General features: G+C 37.6%; 1 protein-coding gene across 1 annotated transcript in view; it reads right to left on the bottom strand.

Annotated features, from left to right (window-relative positions):
• Positions 1 to 25,548, bottom strand: part of ROS1 (ROS proto-oncogene 1, receptor tyrosine kinase) — a 103,824-nt gene that overhangs the window by 28,490 nt on the left and 49,786 nt on the right. Inside the window, exons 23-35 of the mRNA XM_046674219.1 lie at positions 24,300 to 24,363; positions 23,780 to 23,982; positions 21,975 to 22,180; positions 20,587 to 20,873; positions 17,261 to 17,437; positions 15,714 to 15,916; positions 14,071 to 14,215; positions 13,063 to 13,295; positions 12,799 to 12,975; positions 8,856 to 9,024; positions 8,036 to 8,153; positions 4,654 to 4,844; positions 2,854 to 2,937 (exon numbers count right to left, since the gene is read on the bottom strand). Coding sequence (XP_046530175.1) covers positions 2,854 to 2,937; positions 4,654 to 4,844; positions 8,036 to 8,153; positions 8,856 to 9,024; positions 12,799 to 12,975; positions 13,063 to 13,295; positions 14,071 to 14,215; positions 15,714 to 15,916; positions 17,261 to 17,437; positions 20,587 to 20,873; positions 21,975 to 22,180; positions 23,780 to 23,982; positions 24,300 to 24,363 — 2,257 coding nt within the window. The remainder of the gene's footprint in view (positions 1 to 2,853; positions 2,938 to 4,653; positions 4,845 to 8,035; positions 8,154 to 8,855; positions 9,025 to 12,798; positions 12,976 to 13,062; positions 13,296 to 14,070; positions 14,216 to 15,713; positions 15,917 to 17,260; positions 17,438 to 20,586; positions 20,874 to 21,974; positions 22,181 to 23,779; positions 23,983 to 24,299; positions 24,364 to 25,548) is intronic.

The raw sequence follows: 25,548 nt of genomic DNA, 5'->3' as shown, positions 1-25,548 counted from the left end.
GAATAACAGAACTTGACTGACACCTATGTCTGTAATAAAAACACTAATTAATCCAGGTACAAAGCCATATAAAAGCATATAACTATACCACCTCACTTTTCATCTCACGTCTCAGTCACTTACCATATTTCTAATCGCTATTATAAACAAGTTGAAGTCCCTTATATCAGAACTTATTTCTCAAAATCCCCCGTAAACTAGATTCAAAGTAAACCAAAACAAATGTGTGTAATAATTACTAGTGAAACACATTCATTTGTGAGTCCATGTATGTCCAGGTTACACTCCCCAGTAGACCTAAGGAATGCTTTCGGTATAAGGGCACACTTTCATTAAAAAGTGCAGAGTGTAAGAGTGCATATCCATTGTTGTTCGTATACACGTACTCAAACACACACAAAAAATCATTAGAATGAAACCCACCAAATGTTACAGTGGTCCTCCCTAGTTGGGGAATCATGAGATATTCGTCTTCTTCATACAAGGAATAAAAATTATTTTTATGATCATAAAGATGTGATTGTTTTGAAGATTAAAACACAATTATGTCAATAAGATCACTCATCTATACTAGAATATTGGCTCAGAAGTTGAAAACAGCAAGGATGCTTTGTGAGATTATCATTAAAATTTCAACTTTATTCCACAGGAGTTTCTGTATCCAACAGGTTAGTTTACTCAAGTCAAATTCCATCTGTGGGACCCCACGAGGAAAGATCTTAAGTACCTTTGCTGGTGTAATTTTTCAAACCTGAAAAGCTCTCACTACCCTCTTCATTTTTAAAGGTCCAGCTTAAGGGCCCACATCCTAAGTGACACTGTCTGAGACCTCTGCAACCTCGGCTGATCTCTCATCTCTGAACTTATAAGACCAATTGTGGTTGTCCATTAGCACTTCTATTTACTGTCTTGTACATTTCATATACTATTACCTTTTTCCGTTGTTTAACACATACCTCACGACTTATCTTTACACACAGGTATGTCTTACCTCCCTCCTTTAATGGCAAGATCCCGAGGTCAGCAATTGTATTTTGCTGTTTTATATTTTCCTCTGCTCCCAGCATAAGGCTAATGTTACAAATTAGACATGACCACTCACCAAAGCAAAGGCTGTCAATGCTTATTTTTAAAGCCTTGTTTCAACTAAGTATGATAGATGAGAGCCCTCAGCACAATACAAATTTTAAAACAATTGCAAACTTTCACGATTTTAATAACTCAATCTTTCCTCATGCATTCGCACACTCCTACTAATAAAACCCACATGCACCGCTGCTAAAAGCAAAGAACCGAATTAGCTTAGCTATACTCAAAAATCCATGAGTTCCAAAGAGAATAAAGACCTTTAAGTCCTGAGAAAGTCAGCTATCCATAGGATGTCTTGAAAGCACAATAGGTTGTCTGAAATTATCTCATGTTCATCCACTAGAGTTACGGGTTTAAACAATGGTGATACACAAGTAGGCCAGCAAAGGTCAGATGAAGTATTCTTCAAGTAATACTCCTTCCCAGTAGGAAAGCAGACAAGCAGTCAAGCCTATATGCCAACTGCCAAATATACTGCAGTCCTATGGGTAATTCTGGAGGGGCTGGCTTAGTGGCAAAACATCAGCTGTGCAATACTTAGACTCTCTGGAACCACAGGTTAAAATCCCATCAGGGTCAGCTGAAATTTTTAGCTTTCCAAGTTAGCTGAAGGAGTTCCAGATAGTATCTGAGTGGAATCTGTGAAAAGAAAACTCAATTCAACTTTCAGTGTGCTCTCTAATAGCTTATGACTCCGATCAGTGTAGGGAAAGAACAAGATTTAGAACACAGTGAAATACTGGCTTTTTTTTAATCCTGAGAGAGTTCAATCTCATGTTTGTAACTTTTCCTTAAACTTTTCCTTCTAACTTTCGCTTATTTATGAAAAAAAGAAGCCACAATTTCCTGAATATGTGCTTGAGTCTTCTTTTCTGGTAAGTATCATGCCTTTCCTGTAATGCTTCAGCATGTCAGGGACTCATTAATAATGATAGGGTGACCATACATTTTATAATCCAAACCAGGGCGCCTTAGGGACCCAAAAGGAGTGCTATTAATGTTTATGCTGAAACGATAGGAAAGAACCAGAATGTATGACCACTATGATAACCCTATAGGCCCAATACTTGACCAACCCTTTTGGGGATGTCACTGTATTTTCTGATCATTAAAGTAAATCTAAAAAAAAAAACAAAGACTTATAGGATTAACGCGTTAGTATAAAATGAATAGTGGGAAACAGCCAGTTTTCTATCTACCTAATCTAATTCTTCTGCTTTCTTGGTCATTTATAAATGAGCAGGGATTTGAAATAAGCAGGTCAGATGTCTGAAAGCAGGAGTGGGTCTTACAAGCCAGAAATGGATCTTCTGCAAAAGAGGCTTTGCTTATTCCAAACCAGGCTGTCTGCCTAGAGACCCAAACTATCCCGTCCAAGGATTGTCACTGGTCTCTCATTAATCCTATGCTGTTTTTACACCCAGAGTTATTTTTCTTTTACTTATTTCAAACTATTAGCCACAAAACACATGTTATATAGCCAATCAGAAACAAACACTGTTTTAAAGAATATTAAAGCTGGGCAAGTAGCTTTATCTAAAGTACACCATGACGTGTAAATACAGATGTATTTTTCATAAAATTGTTCTCCCTAGATCCAGAAAACAATTTATAGAAGTTAGTGGTTATGAAAGTATAGTGAACGGTAACAATGTGAATTTCATGAATTTGTTTTATACAGGAGATTAAGTAAACTAAGATAAATCAATTAGTATGATCAAGTAAACAGTTTATTACCTATTTTTAAAAACTTATTTTACTTACCAAAGGTCAGTGGGATTATAAAAACCAGAAATATTCCAATTATAATCGTAAGTATAAAGCTTGTTTCTGGTATCCAAAAACCATCTAATGAAACAAATGAGAAAAAGAAATTAACCCACAGCATACGGCTATATAGTCCCAGTGATATGCCTGATACATCAGAGCTAGCTCCTACCAGATTTTTGCAAGCCAGTTGTTAAACTATGTACCTTGAAATAATCTATGGTGAGAGTATTTATATCATGGGAAATCAAAGTCAAGGTTGTTTTCTTTTCAAAGAGCTGGTTTATCAACACACCATTGGGATATACCCACCCAGTCTTCCCGTTTAGAGGGACAGAGAAAACATGTATAATCTTTTAATGAATGTGGGACGAAGAAGTCTCAGTCTTCATATGTTATATCACTGGGATTACTATTTCTTCTGTAACATTTTCATACATATTTAATTCCATGGGCGTTAAACTGAGAAATATTAACATGGAAGCATGGTACCTTCTCTCATGTAGTTTCAGTTGAGTAGAGAAGACAAGTATGCAGACCAGAACTTGGCAGACTGGGGCCTTTGGGCTAAAACTGGTACAGCCTGACTTTGTACTGCCCATGAGCTAAGAATGATTTTTACATTTTTAAAGTATTAGTTTTAAAAAAAGAAGTATATGCTACAGAGATCAAATGTAGCCTGCAAAGTCTAAAATATTTAGTATTTGGATCTTTTCAGAAAAAGTTTGCCAAGCTTTCATCCAAATAACTAACTACAATACAAATAATAATGATGTAAGTTTTATATAGAATAATTGGCTCTGTGTGTGTAGAATGCAATAATTCATTTGCCTAAGAAGCATCAGTTAAGCATCATGACTGGTTCATTTAAGACAGGCCTTGAAAGATGAGAAGAATTGCAATTGACAGAAAGTGAGGGAAAGGAAATCCCAGCTAAGGGGCCAAATGATAGGTGGTGGGAACCTGCATTCTAGGCTGAAGGAAACTAAGGCTGAAACTTATGTCATAAAAGCTTTGTGTCAGTCTGATATGGCTACAGCATAGGAATAAACATTGGGAAAGATGAATCACAATTGGAGGACAAATCACAGAACATCCTAAATGCCACACAAAAGTTGGTCTTGATTCTGAAGGTAGTGAATGGAGAGCCATTTGGGGCATTTCAAAGCAAGGTTAAGTGATCCGGCTTGTGCTTCAGCTAGATTAACTGTCAGCTGTGTGATTAAGCCAAGAGCACAGGCAAGAAATGATAGCTTAAATTAGGAAAGCCAAAGTGGAAATAGGAAAGCAGAAACTCATCAGACAGAAATCAAAATGGTAAATCAACAGAATTTGGTGACTAAGAAGAGGGAAAAACCAAATATGGTACTGAGATTTCTAGCCCGTGTGATTAGAAATATGATGGATCATAAACTAAAACAGGATACACAGTGGAAAATAGAGATACTGGAGAACAGACAAAGTATACTTTTAGGCCTGTTTTGTGTAAGATGAGAGTACCAGGCCAGGATAATAAGGTTGGATAAAGACCAGACTGTGGACAGCCTTGGAAGCCTATCTAGGAGCACAGACCTTGATGTGGCAGGCATTAAGGAGTAGCTGATTATTGCTGAGGAGAAAAATGACATGATGATGTTGACGTTTTAGGAAGACCACTTCAGATGAAATGAATAGTTCGATAGTTTGGATGATAAGTTATACAGTCACCCAATTTATTCCTAAAGTTAACAATGTACTTATCTTTTCCCCTGAATCTCTACATAATAAGTTAGTATGTAGACAGACATGGTACCATACCTCCAGCTAATGGAATATTCTCACTGATTCCACTATATTCACCAAATCCCAGAGTATTTGCAGCTACTACTCGGAACTGAAATGTTCCTTTGAGGTTTTTGGACTTCCATGTGCAAATGCTACTGCAAGATCCATTAAATGCCATCGTCCACATTAAATTCTGCTTCTGTGAATCATTTGAAGTACCCTTTCTGCAAAAGAAAGAGCAAAATTTTAAATACAGAAAATATATGAGACAACATATGTGTTATTTCTAGAAGCTCATATATCATTTTAATGACAGCACTCCAGAGCGTCTCCTATTGCACACTCTACCCTTGATCTCATTCCTTTCACATGGTTTGGCTACAGAACACAGCATCGTCTTATAAAGTCATCCCAGCAATGCATGGAGCCAACCTACTCAGCCCATGAGGAAAATAATGAATAATCAGTGGCCAAGAGAAAGCTGAAGAGCCTTTTCCTACTATCAGAATGTGTAAAATTGCTTCACAGTTCCAAATACAGAACACAATCATTCCATAATTTTTAACTGGAAATTTTCTATTTTTCTTAATTCTCAGTCTCTATGCCATCTGTAGCTTACATATACATATCTGGATAAAATAAAATGCAGGTCATAAAATTGGTAAGGACAGTGTAATAGTTTGGCTACCAAGGTTATTGTTATATCTGAAATTCCCAGGTTCATTCCTTCCTTTTGTATTGGCCTATACTCTACCTCAAAGTCAGTCCATGTTATTCTTCATATGAAACATGGAAAGAGCACAGGAGATGGGTTCAAAAGACGTGACTGGAATGGTTTTTACCAGAATCACCTGCTGAAGGCAAGCTCATGGCCTTCCAGTTCTGACAATGAACTTTTCAAGTGTGAACCTTTTCAGACTGCAACAGTTTTAGGACTTGGTGCCCACCCACAGCAAGCTCAGGGATATGTAAAGGAAGTTCTGCTCCTACTAATGAGTGGTCGTCCTGAAAGAGCAACAAGGACAGTGAAGGCTGAGCCTCTGGGGGACAGGAAATGGGCAAGAACGTGAAGAGGATCAGGGCAGCAGAGTTGGTCACAACTGTTACCAGGAGCTAATGACCATCCTAGGAACCATCCTGAATAAAGCTTTATGACACAGTGTTTTTGTACATTTTGTGAAGTCTCATGTTAGGTATTGGGAATTTCATTGTTCAACCCAAACAACTGTGATCCCAAAAAAAAGAAACCCTTAAAAGTTTATAAAATGGTTCTTCACAATTATTGGCCTTTGAGGAAGAGAAGGAAGAATTCTGACATTGGTTGAGCATCTTCTATTTACAACACAACACACTGGTACTTTTCATATGTTATTTCATTTCACAGAGTCTTCGCAACAACCTAGACAGGTAGAGATTATAACCCCATTTTACAGATGAGGAAACTTAAGTTCAAAAAAGGAAGAAAACAGAGGCCAGCCCAGTGGCACAGCGGTTAAGTTTGCATGCTCCGCTTCAGTGGCCCAGGGTTTGCTGGTTCGGATCCTGGGTGCGGACCTATGCACCACTTGTCAAGCCATGCTGTGGCAGGTGTCCCACATATAAAGTAGAGGATTATGGGCATGGATGTTAGCCGAGGGCCAGTCTTCCTCAGCAAAAAGAGGAGGATTGGTAGCAGATGTTAGCTTAGGGCTAATCTCCCTCAAAAAAAAAAAAGGAAGAAAACAAAGATTTAAACAGGGTCTGTGTGCTGGGTTGAATAGTGTCCTCCCAAAATTCATACCCACCCAGCCCCAGTGAATGTAACCTTGTTTGGAAATAGGGTCTTTTCAGATGTAATCAAGTTAAAATGAGGTCAATACTGAGGTAGGGTAGGTTCAAATCCAAGGAAGGGTGCCCTCTCAAGAAAAAAGAAATTTGGGCTCAGACACACACGGGGGAACACAGACACACAAAGGGAGAACACCATGTGACAACAGAACCAGAGAGTGGAGTGATGCATCGACAAGCCAAGGATGGCCAGCAATCACCAGAAGCGAAGAAGAGGCAAAGAAGAATTCTTCCCTAGAAGCTTCAGAGGGAGTACGGTCCTGCCAACACCTTGATTTCAGACTCTTAGTCTCCAGAACTCTGAAAGAATAAATGTCTATTGGTTTAAGCCACCCATTTGATGGTACTTTGTCATAGCAGCCCTAGGAAACTTAGACAGTCTGTTTAGCTTCCAAGTTCATGCACTTTGCACAACCACTGCCTCTGCACCATCAGCGAGTACACCAGGACTAACTAGAGTGTCCTGACTGAAGAGGTTACTTTGAGATACTGAAGGCACAGAAATTCATTCTATTATGGCGTGGTACCTGTCCTGAAGCTACAGACTTGAGGCAAGAAAATGCAAAGTATTTATGGAGCTATGCACTCCGTAATAGGGTCCTAGCAAGACTGTGGTGTGGCCTGGCTGGTGAACATGACATTCACAGACTACCAAGGCCATTCTATAGATCAGAATGTATTTCACTCTGCATGAAAAACAGGAACAGACATTTCAAAGTTTCAGTTAGAAATGTGGCCAACGTAATTCTCTAGCATGAGCAAGAAAATTTTTTAAGGTTATGGGAATGCCAGAGCAAGACGAAGCAAAAATAGACGTAAAGCTCAAGTTGCCAGGACTATAATTATGGAAGTGACTTTTGTCCTTGGAGTGTCTTAAAAGATGGCTTCATAGTCCCGTGAGGGGAGTGTCTGTGGAATTTGGAATTCTCCCTTCAAGTTGGCATGAAATCAGTTCATCTCAGCCAGTTATGATTCACAGAGCTCCCCATGCTGGCCGCATCTGAGGTTGCATATTTTCATCAGCTGCATGGTTTCCATGGAAGGCACACTTTCAGGCCCTGGGAACACACTACAAAGGGTAATCTTCAAGAGCTGGAGAATGCTGTGTGACCTCTACGCGTCAGACCGTTTCAGACTTTGACCCGATTTTACATTCTGAAAAACACCTACCTCATTTTCAATTCTCACCAGACATTATTCATCTGACTAAAACAAATTATCCTCAGAAATTCACGTGTATATCATCATCTAACATCAAACATCAGCTCAGTTTCTTGAACAGAATAGATATTAAGTAAATATTACTTGCATGCTCTAATGATTGAATTATTTCCATAAAATTTTGACAGGTAGTTGCAGATTTCTGAGAAGAATGATGTGATCTGCCCTATAATTGGAGTGTCAAGGCTGACCGCTAGTAATTTGAGCAAGGAATGTAAGCATGCACGCAAGGTCCTTAAACTAAGGATCTTTCATGTTTATTTACAGATGCATATTCATAAATATTCTTAATTGTGATCTAATAATACCTTAAACTTAAATGTTTAGCCCTTTGTAGTTTACAAAGCACCTGTACGAACAGACCTACCTGACCTCAAGGATGTAGTACATAAGTCGACTTCCATTATCATCAGCTTTTTCCCACTGTATTGAATTTTTACTTCCATCTAATAATTTTGGAATGCCTGGTTTACTTGGGACTCCAGCTTTGGAAACAAAAGAAAATGCTGATTGACATATTAGAAGTATAAAATATTCTGCATAACATCTTTCTATAGAATATATTTACTAAGGAGAAAGTCCAATACATTAAAGAAATATTCAGAAATATTCTCATATGAGTACATACTTTTAAATGAGCATCTGAGGTTTTTATTAGCTATGGATTAGATGGATTAATGAGAGGAGTAATAATATATCTTTGCTTGACACAAAATAAATGATGCAAATAAAGAAAACTATTATAAGCTTTGGAGCATTTTCGCTTGATTGTTACAGGAATTCTTATAAGGAGTTATGTATACCTTTTAGAACACTAATTTAATATACTTTCTAGATTTTTTATTTTTAGCAACCGGAATATAGTAGTCAGTAAGTAAATATTTGCGGAACACTCAGTAACACTTTTCATTTAGTTCTCACTACAAAATATCCCAGCTAGACAGGAAATCAGAATATCAAAAGGCAAAATAATTTGGCTCAGTTCACGATCCTGCCACACCAGGTCAGTGTTCTCTCCTTACTGCCTGTAAGGACTCCTATCTCTTTTCAATTTCTTCACTGAAGCTCTAGAAATAGTAATTTACTCTTTTAAGCAAAATTTCCACCTCTAGGGTTGGTGAAATGTGATGATAAAGGAATCGAGAAACTTGTAGTGTTTTCTGAGTGTTGAGTATCTTAGTACTGACCTTTAGTCTTAAAGCTTTCTGGAAGTGAGATGCTGTTTTCTCCTGTCTTATAAACCACCACTACGCGGACATTGTAGGAAGTATAAGGTTGTAGATCTGTGATGTTACAGACATAAGCAGGACCTTGGCTACACGAAGCTTTGACATTGTAAAATTCATTGTACTTCCACTAGAAAAAGAAGCCTCAATTAACATTTTTGTTTCCTTAAGAAAACTTTCTTATACATAGAAATTCACAAGCGTATGGCAAGCAATGAAAACATAAAGTTTACTTTCTGTTAAAAAATGAGTTTCTTTACGAGTATTTTTGAACCCAAACAGTATCTTCACTACCAACAACCTTTTTTGTTTTTTCTGATAAGCTGTAATTGACTTGAATGACAGTTCTTAAGGTAAGTCCAAGGTGGGACATACATCTCTCACTACATATCCTTGGGGAGGGCTCAGAGCGTGACTTCTTGTTATTTCTTTCTTTTTTTTTTTTTTTTTAGATTTTATTTTTTCCTTTTTCTCCCCAAAGCCCCCCGGTACATAGTTGTCTATTCTTCGTTGTGGGTTCCTCTAGTTGTGGCATGTGGGACGCTGACCTCAGCGTGGTCTGACGAGCAGTGCCATGTCCGCGCCCAGGATTCGAACCGACGAAACATTGGGCCGCCTGCAGCGGAGCGCGCGAACTTAACCACTCGGCCACGGGGCCAGCCCCCTACTTGTTGTTATTTCTAATCATAGACCCTGACATTAAATCAGGATGGCTAAGAATGCAAATTCACAGCTGAGGGACAATGATTGATCGAAACAATGATACTTTCAATTCCATGGATTTGCTAATTTCAAAATAATATTTTTACATATTTTGATTCTTTAAAGAAGTCCACAATGACTTAAAAGTTTAAACATTCAGTTTTTCCTCCCAAAACTCTCTCCAGACATCCAACCAGCATTTCTTACTTTTATATATAGAAAGCCTAGTTCCCTAAAAGAAGGAAATTTTTGCCCACCATCTCTCAGCCACTAAGTAGCAAAGTTAGAAGTTAAATACAGGAAATCTCACTTTCATTTCACTTTAGACACTGGGTCTCTAATTATAGCCATCTTAAACTTCTTTCTCTGTGACATTTATTTTTTAAAAATCTGTATATTTGGACCTTTAATACCTGTATTTGAAAATGGTGATTTTTTTTCAATGTATAAATAGGAAAAGACAGAAGATGTGGCATTTTGTCAAGGGCTCTTAGTGTATTTTCCCCAGTAGAGTTTCCTAAGAAGGTCAGTTTCCATAAATAAACCTTACTTTACATCTCCTTTTTCATTTAGCACTCACAAGGTCATGTCATTTCATTGCATGAACACTTTATATTAGTTTTCTATTCAGTTAGGAATGATTCTTTATAGCACCTTCAGGAAGCGGACCGCCTTGTTATAAAAAAGAAAGGGGAGTGAAAGAAAACAAATGCTGGTGCCAGAGACCTTGCCTGCTAAACTCATAAATGTATCAATTCCACTGAGACATAAAGCCTAATGAAACAGATGCATTGGATCCTTAAGATCTGCTCTGAACCCTCTGAGAGAGACAGAGAGAGAAAAAAAAATTGACTGTTGGCTCAAAAATTTTAGCCTTTTTTGGTCCTGCATCCTGAATGATCTGCTATAGTAACTACCTTAAGTGGATAGTCTGGATGACCTAATATTCCACACCATCCAGAAATTATCAGAGCTCCTTGGAATGTCAGGGAGATGTTTGACCAAGGGTTCTGCTGGAAAACTGCATTGGCCTTACCACAGCAACAAATATTCTGGGCAGACCACCAGCTTGGAGAGGTGCCACAGGCCACCCTAGGAAATCACAAGGGAGTCGACCTTCCATTTGTCAGAGGCCAACAAGCGCAGGGGTGAAGGCTACCACAGAGGGATTTTCAAATTATTTGGGCGAGGGTGTGGGGGAAATGGTGCAGACTATGATGTCTCAGAGACCGGAACTTCAGAAATGTTTGTTTGGTTCTTGTAGGGATTTCCCCAGACAGCTGAGAAAAATACAATTTTAATGGACTTCCATGAAAAAAAAAAATTTACCAAAGTGAAATTACTTGTTTCTCCTCAATCTTAAACTGAATATATTCTTCTATACACTGCTATGATAAAGAATCTGTGGAATTTAAGACCTCGATAGAAATTTAGCTTTGTGCTCTAATTCCCTCATTTTTCATCTAAGGAAATTTTGACAGAAAAGTTGAAGACTGGAAGTTTACCCTTTTCTCCATCTTTTCTTTCTAAAAAAAAAAACATTAATTAGACACGTATTCACCCTCACCACTCACCCTTCAGAGTTTCAATTCAATATTGATTCCCCTCAGAGAATCAATAGGATTATTCCTAGCTGTCCTACCATCATGAGGTAGGTTCAAGTTGCTCAAAGGAGGCAGAACTTTCTGACTAGATGTCACTCAGGAACCCCCTCAGAACACAGCCTTCTACAGTGCTCATCAATTAGTACTTAGCAATGGTCACACATGTAGCAATTACAGTAGCTTACATTTTTAGCTTCATGATTTTCTAAGTGGTCTATCTGAAACCTGTGTGGACCAAGTTTTGAAACAAAAAGTACTGTATGAAAGTCATAAGGACTGAACCACGTGGTCCTTGTCGGCTGTTCTTCTCCCAGACTTTGAGGAGTGGGGTGGGTGACTAATGACTCATATTCCTTCCATGGATAGCACCCAAGTAGGACTGCCGTAGGGATGAATCAGCCCCAGGGTCCTCCTCTGCCTAGCTGGTGATATCTGACTCATCATGGCGCCCGTCTGGGTCTCTGACATCTCATCAGTAACATGAGAGGTTAGAGAGTCATCATTTCTAAGGTCCTTCCCCATTTCATTTATTTGATCTAGGAAATGGACTCTACATCCCTCCCCTTGAATTTAAACTGAACTGCATTAAGCTTACTTAAATAGATGTCCAAAAAGAGACGATCTTTCAATTTCTCCAACTTAGCTGCATTTTTATGAGATGACCATTTTTTTAAAAAGGCAACAAATCATCATAAATATGCTCAAGGGAAAAAGTCCAATGAAACTGTGGCCTTTGGTTTTATCACTGTTTCATATTTTTCATAATTTTTATCTAAAAAGTACAGGATCATAAAAAATACCTTATATAGTAAAATTTTAAACCATCCCGGGAAGCAATTCCATTTTTAAAGAAAAGTGAGGCCACAACTATATTAATTTGTTTTTCAGTTACCACTGAACAAAACCTTATTAAGCAATCTTTACAAATGTGGAGACACAAATATGTAATAGTGAAAATGAAATGTAGCAATTATAAAACTTAATCCATTCTAAGTGTGTCAATATAAAAATCAATGTAGACTTTCCCTAATAGCGAATTAAGCAGATTAATTGATGCTTTAAAATTCAGTGGATATTTTTATATTAGTTAAAGCAAGAAGATTTTAGATGAGGAACTACTTAAAGTTTACAAGCCCAGATCAAATTAGTTTTGAATAAATTAGTTTTATATTTTACTTCTCTCCTGTTGCTACACAGCCCTTAAATGATTGAAAAAACATTTCTAGACAAGGTTTTGGTTTTCTTATTTGTTCATTTCTTTCATTTTTTTCCATAGAAAACACAAAATTGCTATGGACTTTAAACCAGAGAACCAGATAACGTCTAAACTAAGTAAAATATTATGAAATCAGTAAACCATAACTTTTACCCTTTTACACTGAGCCTTTTAAGAGCAAATTAACCTCTTTGGGAATTCTTTCCATCAGAAATTAGTCTAGATAGCTTACAGCTTCTATGTGCCAAACCCAAATCAAAGAATCTTGTCAAATGTATTGTCACTTTATACAAGAGAATACTCTAGAGATATGAAAAAGGCCTTCCGATTTATTTTATACCAGAAAACAAAGATTTGCATCAAAGTACATGATGAAATCTACCTTCTGGAGTTCAAACCAAAATCTGGTGAGGTTAACATTAGACGGAGCCTTCCAATCTAATTGCAAACTAGTGTTCCCTGGAACCAAAGCGTAAGGTTTCTCTGGTGTGTCAAACGTTTCGACAGTGACAAGATGACTCTCGGCACACCACATTTCCTCGGCATGGCAGGCCAGAACCTTTTTGTGAAAAAGAACAATTGCTTAATCTTTTCAGAACCTTGTGCTTGAGAATGACAATACAAGTACCTAGTACACTGACTGTACCTTTAACATATATAGTTTTCCACCAGACAAGCTAGCAACAAGGACAGCGAGCCTTCCGTTTGCATATTCACTTTGCCTTAGAGGAGTCTTGGGAATTAGGCCCAGGTGTGAGATGGCCAGCTGATAGCGGACTGACTCTTTAGGCCCATTCGGCTTGTGAGATTCTCCCCAGGATACAAAGAGGCTGGTGTCTGACCGCACGGTTGTGTTAATGGGCCAAACGGCCTCTGGTACTGAAATAAATAGCAACGCATGATAAGGGATGTTGCAACAGCACTGAAAGATGGAAAGAAGTAGTGGGGTCTTTGTTGAGGAAAAATCGTATCATGTGAGCAGAATGAATGACAGATGTTCCAAAGGAAAGCCAGCCACTTATATAATGGGAAGTTAGCAGGCTGCCTGAAAGGCTCTCGCTTATTTTTGCCCAATGACTAAATCATTCTCTGACTCCAGCTCAAGGATATGGCCTATGATGATGAATAACCCAATTCAGGTGAGTTTTTTTAATGTCATCAGAGGCATCTGAAAGAAATGGCATCACCTCATAATAATCACCACCTCTTAGAAGACAATTTTAGATTCTAGATGCATTTTCTTTAAGGCAATGATGTTATATTACTTTAAATCTCGTGCCCTCAGTAAAATACGCAGAAAAAAGGCTTGATCTTCCTGTCTCACCACATGTATAGAGACCTATGAATATATGGGAAGAGGGTGACACTGTGTGGTGAGACCAAAGAATGTGTTTCTTGTTCAAACTATTGATTCTAATGTTTCACCTTCTTGTTGCTTTTCATTTTGATGGAATACTACTCATCCTATTCTGGTGTTAGAGCAAAATTCAAGTCTTCAAAGTACTTTTCAACAAATACGTTTTTCTTATTAAGCTTAGAAAAGCTCACATAATAAAGATTACTTAGCATTCAGATAAAAAAACATATATAGATATTTACATCACATATATCACAAAACAGCACTCTAGAAACGGACACCATGTCCATAACTCACCTCCACTTTTAGTTTTTCCCAAAATCTCTTTTCCCCGAGGTAATTGTTCCAAGGGATCTGAATAATAATTCTTTACAGCTATCTGTATCACATACGTTGAAAATGGTTGTAAACCTTCAATAAGGGCTATACTCTCCTGAAATTCCTGTAATTAATTTTTAAAAATCAATATCTGATTCTTTGTTTTAGTACAAAAAGGGAGGAAATATTCAATCAAAGGGAGAAATAATTAGGAAATTTAAAAAAGTTAATATATTTTTTAATCATGGATCATGAGTGACAATGTTCACTGTCCTAACCTGCCCAGACCTGAGTTGTTTAATATCTCCAAGAATAAATGCCAAATGATTGGCAGTTTTCAGTCAATTCTGTGGCATCCTCATTTCAGGTAGGAAGCTAAATTCCCCGAGCAGGACACTGTTTCATTAGCATTGCGTTAGAAATTCAGCAAGATGGGATTGTAAGGATGTGACACACAAGTGAATACAATAAAAGATTAAGCTACATTATCTAATCATTCTTAGAAATAAAGTTTAAGAAAGTAAAAAGACTTTCCTTGGACCAATGGATCTCAACTTTGGTTGGACTTTGCAACCATGTGGGAAGTTTTAGGAAAATACTGATGCCTGGGTTCCACTCCCAGAGATTTTGACTGCATTGGTCTGGGGTGAAGCAGGGGCCCAGAGATTTTAAAAGCTCCATGAGCAGTCAAGGTTGAGAACCACTGCCTTTGACCCATATTAATTAGTGTGAAAACAATAAGATAGAGTAGCTCTAATAACAGAAATGTTCAATGCCACAAGGCGAATCTTGGTCATCCAAATGATCAAATCTGTCTCTGAAACAACTCCTCTTAGAAATGTGTAAAGGAAGGTAAAAACAGACAAAATAAGGGAAGTAACAAAAATCAGGTCTACTTTCTGCATAAAGTGTTTAATGTCCAATAGATGATGGTCAATTTCACCTTTCGAATTGATTAAATAATAGGCACAAAGCAAAATATTGGATACATATGATTCCATCACAAGGATGGCAACTGAAACACCAGCACCAATGATGGAATGAATTGTGCCAATTCATTCATTCATTCAGGAAATATCTAGTGAATGTCTCTACAATGCCCAGAGCTACGCTAGGTGCTGGGAATACAATGATGAATAAAAACAGACATAGTTCCCGTATAACAGCACATTTCACAACATACATAAAATAAAAGACAAAAATATAATATACATCTTTTACATTAGATATATGCTTTGGAGAAGATGTATAAAGTAATGCTCTTTTTGTCCAATTCATTTCTCACATTTCAATCTGTAACCTGCTGAAAGTTTACAAAAACAAGTCTCTATCACTTTCTAGGGATAAATAGATAATTAGGGAGGGTAACAAACTCAGTTCTTTCAGGAAACTGTCACCATGGCCATCCGCCAACTGGTTGGAGTTAATATACTTCCTTGAAGCTTAACTTACTCCTAGACAAAAAAGACTAGAACACAATACGTTTTGATGAGTCAGCTGTAAAAAGTTGCATAATAGCACATTTCAGAACATAATATAGATAATATTTTACTGTGACTGAGAATTTTATATCAAAAGAGAGCATCTTAGGAAAAGACAAAGATCACCAGCTCCAATCTTACCAGCATTCTATATTTCAGTTCCAAGCTGTTTTCCCTGCCATTCACCTCTTTGTAATAAACCAGGTATGTTGGAGTAGGGCTGGTGATGGCATACTCCGTGAGGTTTGTCCTGGCGGGCGGTAATCTGATTGTGAGGCTGGTATTAGTGGCGTTAAGTATAGTTGGCTCTGCAATGTCAGAAGCTAGAGACAGAAATGCTCTATCTAAAATAATAAGAAAAAAAGATTAAATATATACACATATATGAATGAGAGGAACAGCATATTTATTTGACATCGAGGGTAATATCATCTTTATTTTCATTTAACTTATAAGTATATATTGAAGATATATTGAAGATAAGATACATTGAACTGTTGCAAACGCTCTTCAGCCTCAGATAAACGGAGCAAGGTAACTGGTAATTGCTTAGAACTTCCAGCAGATGGAGCTAAAGCACCCTTAATGTACCTAGACAGAAGCAAAATAAATTGGCCCTTTTTTAATTTGAAGAAAGTAATGAGAGCATTATATCAATTACATTTTTAAATGAATTCCAATTATGGAAACTCATGCTACTTTTAGGATGTGTGTGTGTGTTTACTTTCAAACAGATCATGGACTTTTTAAATCTCTTAAATTTCTCAAAGTAGGAAATAAATTATTTTATCAAAATATGCACTCAGTTTAGTTAAAAATTCTGCAATTTTTTCATATTGTATGATTTACATATTTTTGTAATTGAATATATCTAAGCAAAGAGGGTTTGTTTCATTCATTTCTATCTCTAAGAGGGAATTACACTTAATTTAGAATGACATTGTCATCTTAGTGTCAGAGAGAGCTTGAGAAAAAACTCGGAAACAACTTGAGGTTTGAATGTCACCCATGAGGCTATGTAATGCTGTTTTTGGTTTTGGTTGATTGGGTTTTAGATTCCAAACTCTTTTTATTGTGACTCTCAGTAGAAAATATCTTGTCAGTTCTGCCATGAAGTGATACAGGCATTCCTAAAAGTCATTGCCTTAAGCTCAATAAAATCCACAGAGCTTATGGGGAAAACAGAGTTAGGGGCACAACACTAAAAAACTTTATGAGTGACACATTTTTTAAAAAGACAGGAACTTAATAAAAATGGTAGCACAAAAGTTCACATTAAATGGCTGACATACAAGAAATAGGCCAGCTTACCTTGAAAAAGGCCTGAAGTTTTATGCAATGCTTTTTGATACCACTGGGAGGTTTAAAATATGGTCACAGGAGAAAAAAGACAGAAAGAAGAGAACTTATGAGACTGGGAAGAGAAAGAGGACAGGCAGAGAGACTGACAGGACAAAAGTTTCCATGTCTAATGCTGCCTACCACAGCTTGAGCCGTGGATACACACAGAGAGAACTTCTGATGGAGGGCAATCGGCAACGGCACTATGCACCAAATCTTGACAGTTTGGAACAATGCAGAGAGCACAACAAAGGAGTCGGAAGGACAGCGCCAGAGAAGCATACACTATGAGACTTTTCTGACCCTAAACTGGGAGAACAAGCTGATTAACAACATGACTTTATTACCTGGAAAAGGCTGCAGAACTGAACTGTAAGCCAGGATATGCTTACTCCTTAGGGCCTGCCCCCGGGAGAGGATGGCCCCATTGCTTTTCTTTGCTTGATAAATCTGTGTACTGTCCTTCCCTGTGGCGATCCAGTATATAAACTCTCCATCCACTGTTAAGCTAACAAACGTTTGTCCTATTGATTAAAAACATAAAATAAAGAACATAACAAAATATGTATCTTACGTTTTCTGTTCTAAACAACATATGAAATCCTTTTTCTGTATCATTTCTGCTAAATTTTGAATCTTCCCATTATTTCAATATGAAAAAATAACACTTGTATTTTATGTCATTAGGCTAAGGATTTGACAGATATGTTCTCATTTTAGCTCCATATCAAGCCAATGAGGCAAATATCATGGCTATTAGCCTCATTTTGTAGAAGTAGAAACTAAGGCTTGGAGAGTTAAATAATCTCCTCAAGGTCACACAGTTTGTAAACGGCAGAGCTAGGATTTACGACTTACCTGTGTGACCCCATGTCAAACGATTCTACCTGAAGGGAGGGAGCAGATGGTGGGCACAGGGCTCAGAGCCTTGCTCAATATTTTTATCAGTGATTTGTAATGAATGCACAGTAAACATATTTATCAAAATTGCAGATAATACCATGATTCTTTCTGTCACTAGTAGGTTCAATTACAGACTTAAAATTCAAAAATATCACAACAGTCAGGGAATCGATTGAAATTTACTAGGCACAAATGTAACATCCTGAATTCAAGTTTAAGATCAACTCTAGAAATGAACAAACGAAAGAAATCTGGCTTAATAATAGTTAACATGAAAAAGACTATAAATTTCTCAAGGCAGGCAGACAAAGACTTGATGCCTCTTTTAGCTGCAGGAAAAGAAGACCGAGGAAGTCAGAGGCCCACTGCTCTGACCAGAACACCTGAGAATACGGTGAGTCATTATGGGGGCGACATTTAAGAGGCTATTAAGCAGCTGGAGTGAAACCACAGGAGGGTGACTCTGGCAAAGAAAGATCTAGAAGCCACATCACCTGAGGAGTAGTTACAGATACTTGAATTTTTCCTTTAAAGGAACTGCTTAGAACGGACTATGACAGCTGTCTCGACATAGTTGTGTGGTATTATGTGGAAAGTGATTGATTTATTCTTTGTAAATTTAGAGGTCAGAAATCAGACCAATAAGTGGGAGGAATGGGGGGAAAACTTTGGCTAAATATAAGAAAAAAATCTAATATTTAGGATTGTCCAGGGGCCTGCCCCGTGGCCAAGTTCGTGGGCTCCACTTTGGTGGCCCAGGGTTTCACCAGTTCGGATCCTGGGCGTAGACATGGCACCACTCATCAGGCCATGCTGAGATGGCGTCTCACATGCCACAGCTAGAGGGACCTAGAGCTGGAATACACAACTATTTACTGGGGGTCTTTGGGGAGAAGAAGAAGAAGAAAAAGAAAAGATTGGCAACAGATGTTAGCTCAGGTGCCAATCTCAAAAAAAAAAAAGCAAATATTTTTAAAAAATAGGATTGTCCAAAAAAATTAAACAGACTTCCTTATAAAGTGGTAAATTTTTTATAAACAGATGTTCAAGCAAGGCTGTTTTCGTAGAGGGAATTTCTTCCAGTATCATGTCAGCTAAATGATCTATAAAGTCATTCTAATTTTAGGATTATGGATTTCAATCATGGATTCATGAAAGACTGACCAGTTCTATATGGACCCATAAGATAATGACCCATTAGATAATTCTTGTGTATCAGACACAAGAAGAATTAAAGAAATTCTTTAAATTGTTCATTGTTAATAAATGTTCAAGAAAATTCTTCTAAATGTTCAAGAAAAATTTTCTGACGCTTGTTTAAATGGTAGGGAAGACTTTGCTCAAGACTGTTACAATGGAAGAGAGAGACATGCTCAACTCCAAACACAACAAACAAAGCTGGGTATTTACAGCCAACAAACAGTGTGAGGAGGTTAGTGAATAGAAAACTACTAAGAGGAGATCTCAGCAGGAGGGAGATTCTTGTGAAACTGGCCTAATAGGATTTTTGCTAAAGGCAGACAACATCAAGGGTGGAAGATGAGGAGCTTGATCAGATACCAAGGGTGGGGGATTCTCTCTAAACTGAGTCAGCAGGATTCTTGCTAAAACTGGACTCAGCAAGGATGGACACAGAAGGCCAGGGTCGAGGCCTGGTTGAGAAAACGGCTCAGAGGAGCCTAACTAAAATTTATTAAGGAAAGAGTCTTTGTCATGGATTCAACAGAAACACGTAATTCTCATGATAAGAGAAGTTCAAAACGTTATCTCTACTCTTAAGCCCATTGAAAGTATATTGGCTTTGTTTCTAAAAGGCTCTGGGTGACATTTCAACAAAACCATGTATGGAGTTATAACACACACACACATATTTGCAATTTCAAAACTTCACTATATAAACCAGCAATGCCCAATAGCACTTTTGATGATGGAAATGTTTTATATCAATGCTGCCCAGTACAGTAATCATTAGCCACTTAGGGTTTTTGAGCACTTGGCATGTGACTAGTGTGACTGTGGAATTAAATTTTTAATTTTAATTAATTTTAATTAGCTTAGACTTAAATCACCACGTGTGACTAGCGATCACTACAGTGGACAGTGAGAAGCAGACTCTTGAGAATCTATGGGGGGATTTAGAGAGTATTTTTTTCTGTTACAATTACTCCCAATTAGAAGACTTCCTAATCACTTTAGACTTTCGAATATTTCCTCTTCTACAAGCATGTGAATTTCAACAGCTAGACCTGTCAAGTACTGACCAGCTCACGCTGAATGTGGAGTCAATGGGATCATAGAAAGATTGTGGATGCTCTAATTAGGCCGAGTTTCAAACCCCAGTTCCTCTACTAACTAATTGTGGCTTTTTGAACAAGTTACCTTACCTCTCTCAGCCTCAGTTTCTTCATCTGTAAAATGAGGTTACTATTTTCTACTTCATCAAGGTGTTTTGACAATTAAATGAGATACGGCATTTAGTAGCACGCTTAGAATATATAGTTAAGCTCAATCAATTGTAGCTCTACTGTTAATTTTAAGATAACAAGAACCACCAAAAAAAACCCCACAGATCCAGAAAATTACATGCATGCCTAGATACAATTTTCCTGGAAACAACTTGACTTGAATTCTATAAGAACATTTGGTGTGGTCCAAAGCAAATACCAAGCATGTATTCTTCTGAGCAAATGTGGAATGTAAGCCCTTTTTAATGGGACAGGAAGAGCTGCCATTACTAATGAAGATGTACATACACACATGGGTGTCTTACCCAGCAGAGCAGGCATCACGATAACTTGCCAACACTGACATCCTTCCAGATCCATGGCCCAGATCTCTTGCCCTTTGACAAAATATATCTGTGGATTCTTTAGGTCAGAGGTATCAATAGTCATTGCTCCACTTAATTCAAATTCAGTCACATTGCAAGAACATTGGCCCCTCTCATCTGGATGGTTTGTGGCTACGGGTTGCAGAATGCGGTGGAAGGTCTGGTTGATAATACTGTAGTAGAACATCTGAGAGCCAAAATCAGAAACTTCTGTCCAATACAGGCGACTATAGGGGGAAGAAGAGACTCTCCAACTTCAGTAAAACATATCATTGCAAATATTAGTTTCTAATGAAGATCAATCATTCCTAACGATTGGAGAGGCAAATGCAGCATTTGGAGAGAACATGTCCTAGTGTCCAATAACCCTGTTTTGAGATGCAGGATGTCACACAAAGTCGTGTTTGTAGCATTTTCCAATGATTTCTCAATAAATGTGTTTACAACTAAAGCCTTGGACTATAATCACCTTAGGTGCTGTATCAAATGGCTTATTAATGGCTGTAAATATGAAATATATTTGCATAATTTCCATCAACACCCATCTCCATTCCCCTCCTCTTAGGAAAGATTCACTGTGAGCTAACATCTGTTGCAAATTTCCTTTTTTTCCCATCCTCAAAGTCCCAGTATATATTCTGGTTGTAAGTCCTTCTAGTTCTTGTATGTGAGCCACTGCACAGCATGGCTACTGACAGACAAATGGTATGGTTCTGTGCCTGGGAACCAAACCTGGGCTGCCAAAGTGGAGCACACTGATCTTTAACCACTAGGCCATCAGGGCTGGCCCTCTGCTTCTTAATACTAGTTAACAATCTAGTTTCAAAATAAACTATAAACATGCTCATGGCACAAACAAAATATATCTTTCCAGCCTGAGAAACTGCTATTCAGTTGCTGAATGGAGGCCTTAAAACTCATCTTATAAGGACATTAATTAAAGATGAATGAGCCCAGAATAGCTTTTTCTATACAAGACATGCTGCCATCTATCCTTCTCATCATCTGCCACTATCTCAATTCCCTTCTTGTCCTTACCAACTGAGAACATTATTGAATTCACTAATATAAAAACCTGCTTTGGCTTCCTGCTGGTAATTAATCTAATTTTAGGTTAGTGAAATTGTCAGTATGGATTAAGTTTACATATTTGTGGTTGTGGGCTCATAATTTATATGTAGAATTACTTACTATAAGTTAATATAATGAGTCAAGAACTCTAAGCACTTATTTTCCCATCATTGACTTTTAATAAGGCAAAGATATCACATTAAATATATCTATGTCTATTTCATCACAATAGAAACAGATACTCACTCTTAACATACCTTAAAAAAGGATATACAGAAAAAGAGATTATTGTTGAATTTCCGTTGCAAATTTTCAGCTTCCTGGGATATTTCACCTTGTGTTCAAGATCAACATCAAATATTTGCATTCCATTTTGTGATTCTTTCAGCACAAAGTAGAGATGCCTTGAAATCCAGTCAATTGTGATAATTGTGATATCAAAAACCAGTGCACCTCGGAAAATCTTAACAATAGGTAGAAAACACAGCCAAGAAGATAGTGGTCATTTTTTTCAAGTTTGAGGAATTTTCTGTAATCACTCGTATTACTTATTTACTGCAGTTGTCTTTTGTAATCCAAAACCTTAACAACTCTGGATTGTGTGCCACTGTAACAGTGGTCCTCTTCTCACATTGAGTATTTTCCCTGGTTAATTTCAACTACCATGGCTTCAACTATAACCCATAGATCAGTGCTACAAATCCGCATCTTCAAGGAGGATCCCTCATTGAGTTACTAACTGAAATATCAAACTGCCTACTGGACGTCTCCATATGAGTGATCCCAGAAAACAGAACTCATCAACCTACCCCCCAAACCCCCTTTTCTCTTGCATTTTCTATTTTTATGAATTTCCAACACTCACCCAAGGAGGAATCCTGACAAATGTGGTTCATCCTTGACTTCTTCCTCCCATTACTACCCTTAGTAAATTAGTCCCATTTTCAGTATCTCCCCAATTTATCCTCTCTTTTTTTCACCTCACTGCCTCTCATTCCCCACCCCCCACCCTGCCCCAACATTTCCTGTCTGGATTTCTGTGATAGTCTTTTAATTGTTTCAGACTTAACCTTCTCTAAGTCATCATTCACACTGCTAATAGACAGGTCTTTCTAAAACACAACTTGGTAGTGTTAATGACCCATTAAATTTCTTTAATGGCTTGATGTTGGCTTCAAGACTGACATTCAACTCCTTCGACTGCTTCACACAGTGAAGGAGGCCCATTATATTCAGGCTCCTGCCTACCTCTCCAGTTTTGCCACCTGCCTTTCCTCCACCCTCACTTGCATCTCCCTTCCAAGCTCCCTCTATTTATAGCTCCCTGAACACACTTTGGCTCTCTTGTTTGTCTGCCTCTGCACCTCCTACTCCCTCAACTTTCCCCCACCTTCACCTGGCTCCTCTTCTTTGTACCCAAGATGTTTTTCCCTACCCCCACCGCCACCACTCAACCCGATTGAGCATCCATTCTCTGTGTCCCACCACATCCTGCCCTCAGCATAGATAGCATTTATCCTCTCTTCTGTCTGTCTTCTCTACTAGCTAACATTCAGTGAATGCCTACCATATGCCAGGCATTGTGCTAAGTGCCCTATGTGGATTATCTCATTGAATCTTCACAAGAATCCTACAATAAAGTACTATGTAATCATAGAGGTTAAATAACTTGCCAATGGGCACAAATATAGTAAGCAGTGGAGCCAGAATTAAGTTCTAGATTGACAGATTCCAAAGCTCACCCTCTTAATCACTATGCAATACTGTCCCCCTAGTGTTAGACTCATACTGGGCTGAGTTTGTTCAAGGACTGCGATTTTTTTAATCTATATTCCAGGAACTAACACAATGCCCTAAACCTAAGAACTGTTAAATTAATCCTGAATGACATTTGCCCAAAATCTAATTTGTATTCATTTGTGACTAAATAATCACACATCTACCCTTTTCAACCATTCTAATCTTAATGGCTCAACCACTGGCCAGTCATTTTAATTACAGGGTGGTATAACATGCAAATACTTTACTTCCTTTCTTCCAAAAGAATTACATAGTGAAATACCTCAGAGGTGGACAGATTGTGCATGTTTAGAAGGAAGAGCGAGTCTCCTTGAGCATAATACCCCATCGCATCATCAGCTGTGTAGCCCATGGCACTGATGTCTCTTTCTGCCGAAAACTTCCACACATCTTGATTTTGATCCATATCTGACAAAACTATCTTGTTTCCAAAAAGAATTATAAGGTATGGAAATGGGTTGATTTCTGAAAACAAAAAATAAGTAGATAATATGTATGAGAAAAATAACTTTAGTTTACCAAAATCGTTTGATTCAATATCAGGCCTTTTTGAAATCCACGAGTCTCCTTTGGGTTCATCTGATACACCGGCCTCAATCAAAACTGCTGAGGCTTTCTAAGCCTAGCTTTGTTTAAGCATGTTTGGTGATGATAAAAATTAATTGTTTTATTTGACTTTAACTTCAGCTCAGAGACAGCATTCATATGCCTGACAATATGAAGGATCAAAAATGACTTTAAAACACTAATTGTTCTTTGTACAGATTTTAGATAACAGATACCTGATGTTTTGGACTTTACTATGTCAGAAAATGGTCCTGGTCCTTTAGATGTGAAGACCCGAACCTAAAGAAAGAAGAGAATACCAAAAAGTTGCATTCAACAATGTCCTCAGTGGCAATAATTAAGTTCTGAGACAAACTATTATTTCATTTCACACTCTTGAGACATACCACTAATAGTTTCAAATAGTTATTTACATCTAAGTATATAGCAATAAATCACTAAGAGGAAAAATATTGCCCCATACTCATGTTGGTGAGTCTTCCTGTCTAGAAAAGACAAAGAAATGGCACACTTCTCTATGGCAAAAAATTTTAATTTCTAAAAAAATTCTTCAGCTATTTCCAAAATTAAGTTATATACAATAATTAACAGAAATAAAACTATACAAATTATGGTAAACTTTCACTTAATCATGAGTTCAACAACTAGACGCTTCACATAAATTTACATGCTTTTTTAAAAGATTTCTGAAAAGAAAATAATGATTAAACCTTATATTTGAAAATGAATTGTACGTTTCAAACCACTTTTACATGCACTGGCTCTTTTGATCCTCACAACTACTAAAAGTAGAAACTGGACAAGGATGATAATTAAGGTAAGTAATTTATCTACAAGACACATGTAGAAACTGACATACGAACCAAGTCTTCTGAGGTCTGTATACTTTTCTTCTCACTGTGCCATGCTGCATCCTAACAACAAAGTTTTGTTTTTTTTTTTTAAAGATTGGCACCTGGGCTAACAACTGTTGCCAATCTTTTTTTTTTTTCTGCTTTATCTCCCCAAACCCCCCCGTACATAGCTGTATATCTTAGTTGCACTCCTTCCAGTTGTAGGATGTGGGACGCTGCCTCAACGTGGCCTGACGAGCAGTGCCATGTCCGTGCCCAGGATCCCAACCCTGGGCCACCGCAGCGGAGCGCGCAAACTTAATCACTCCGCCACGGAGCCGGCCCCGACAAAGTTTTTTTAAAAAACAATTTTTATTATGTCTTTTATTATGTAATAAATCATTTCCATTTCCAACCCTTGTATACGTACAATGATCTATAAAGAAAATTGACACCCATAATGATGGTCTTGAAAGATAGATTCTTAAGTGCTCTTTCAATCAACAAAATATTGGATTACTTCTATTGTACTTCTAGTAGTAAATACATTTGACTATATTCTATATATTACTATCTGTGCATGGTGTGTGTGTGTGTATATATATATTACATATATATATATCAAGCAGTC

Source organism: Equus quagga, chromosome 11 (genome assembly GCF_021613505.1).
Source record: "Equus quagga isolate Etosha38 chromosome 11, UCLA_HA_Equagga_1.0, whole genome shotgun sequence".
In the NCBI taxonomy this organism is placed as follows: domain Eukaryota; kingdom Metazoa; phylum Chordata; class Mammalia; order Perissodactyla; family Equidae; genus Equus; species Equus quagga.
The sequence above is the reverse complement of the archived record's forward strand: the minus strand, read 5'-3'. Positions and strand labels throughout refer to the sequence as shown.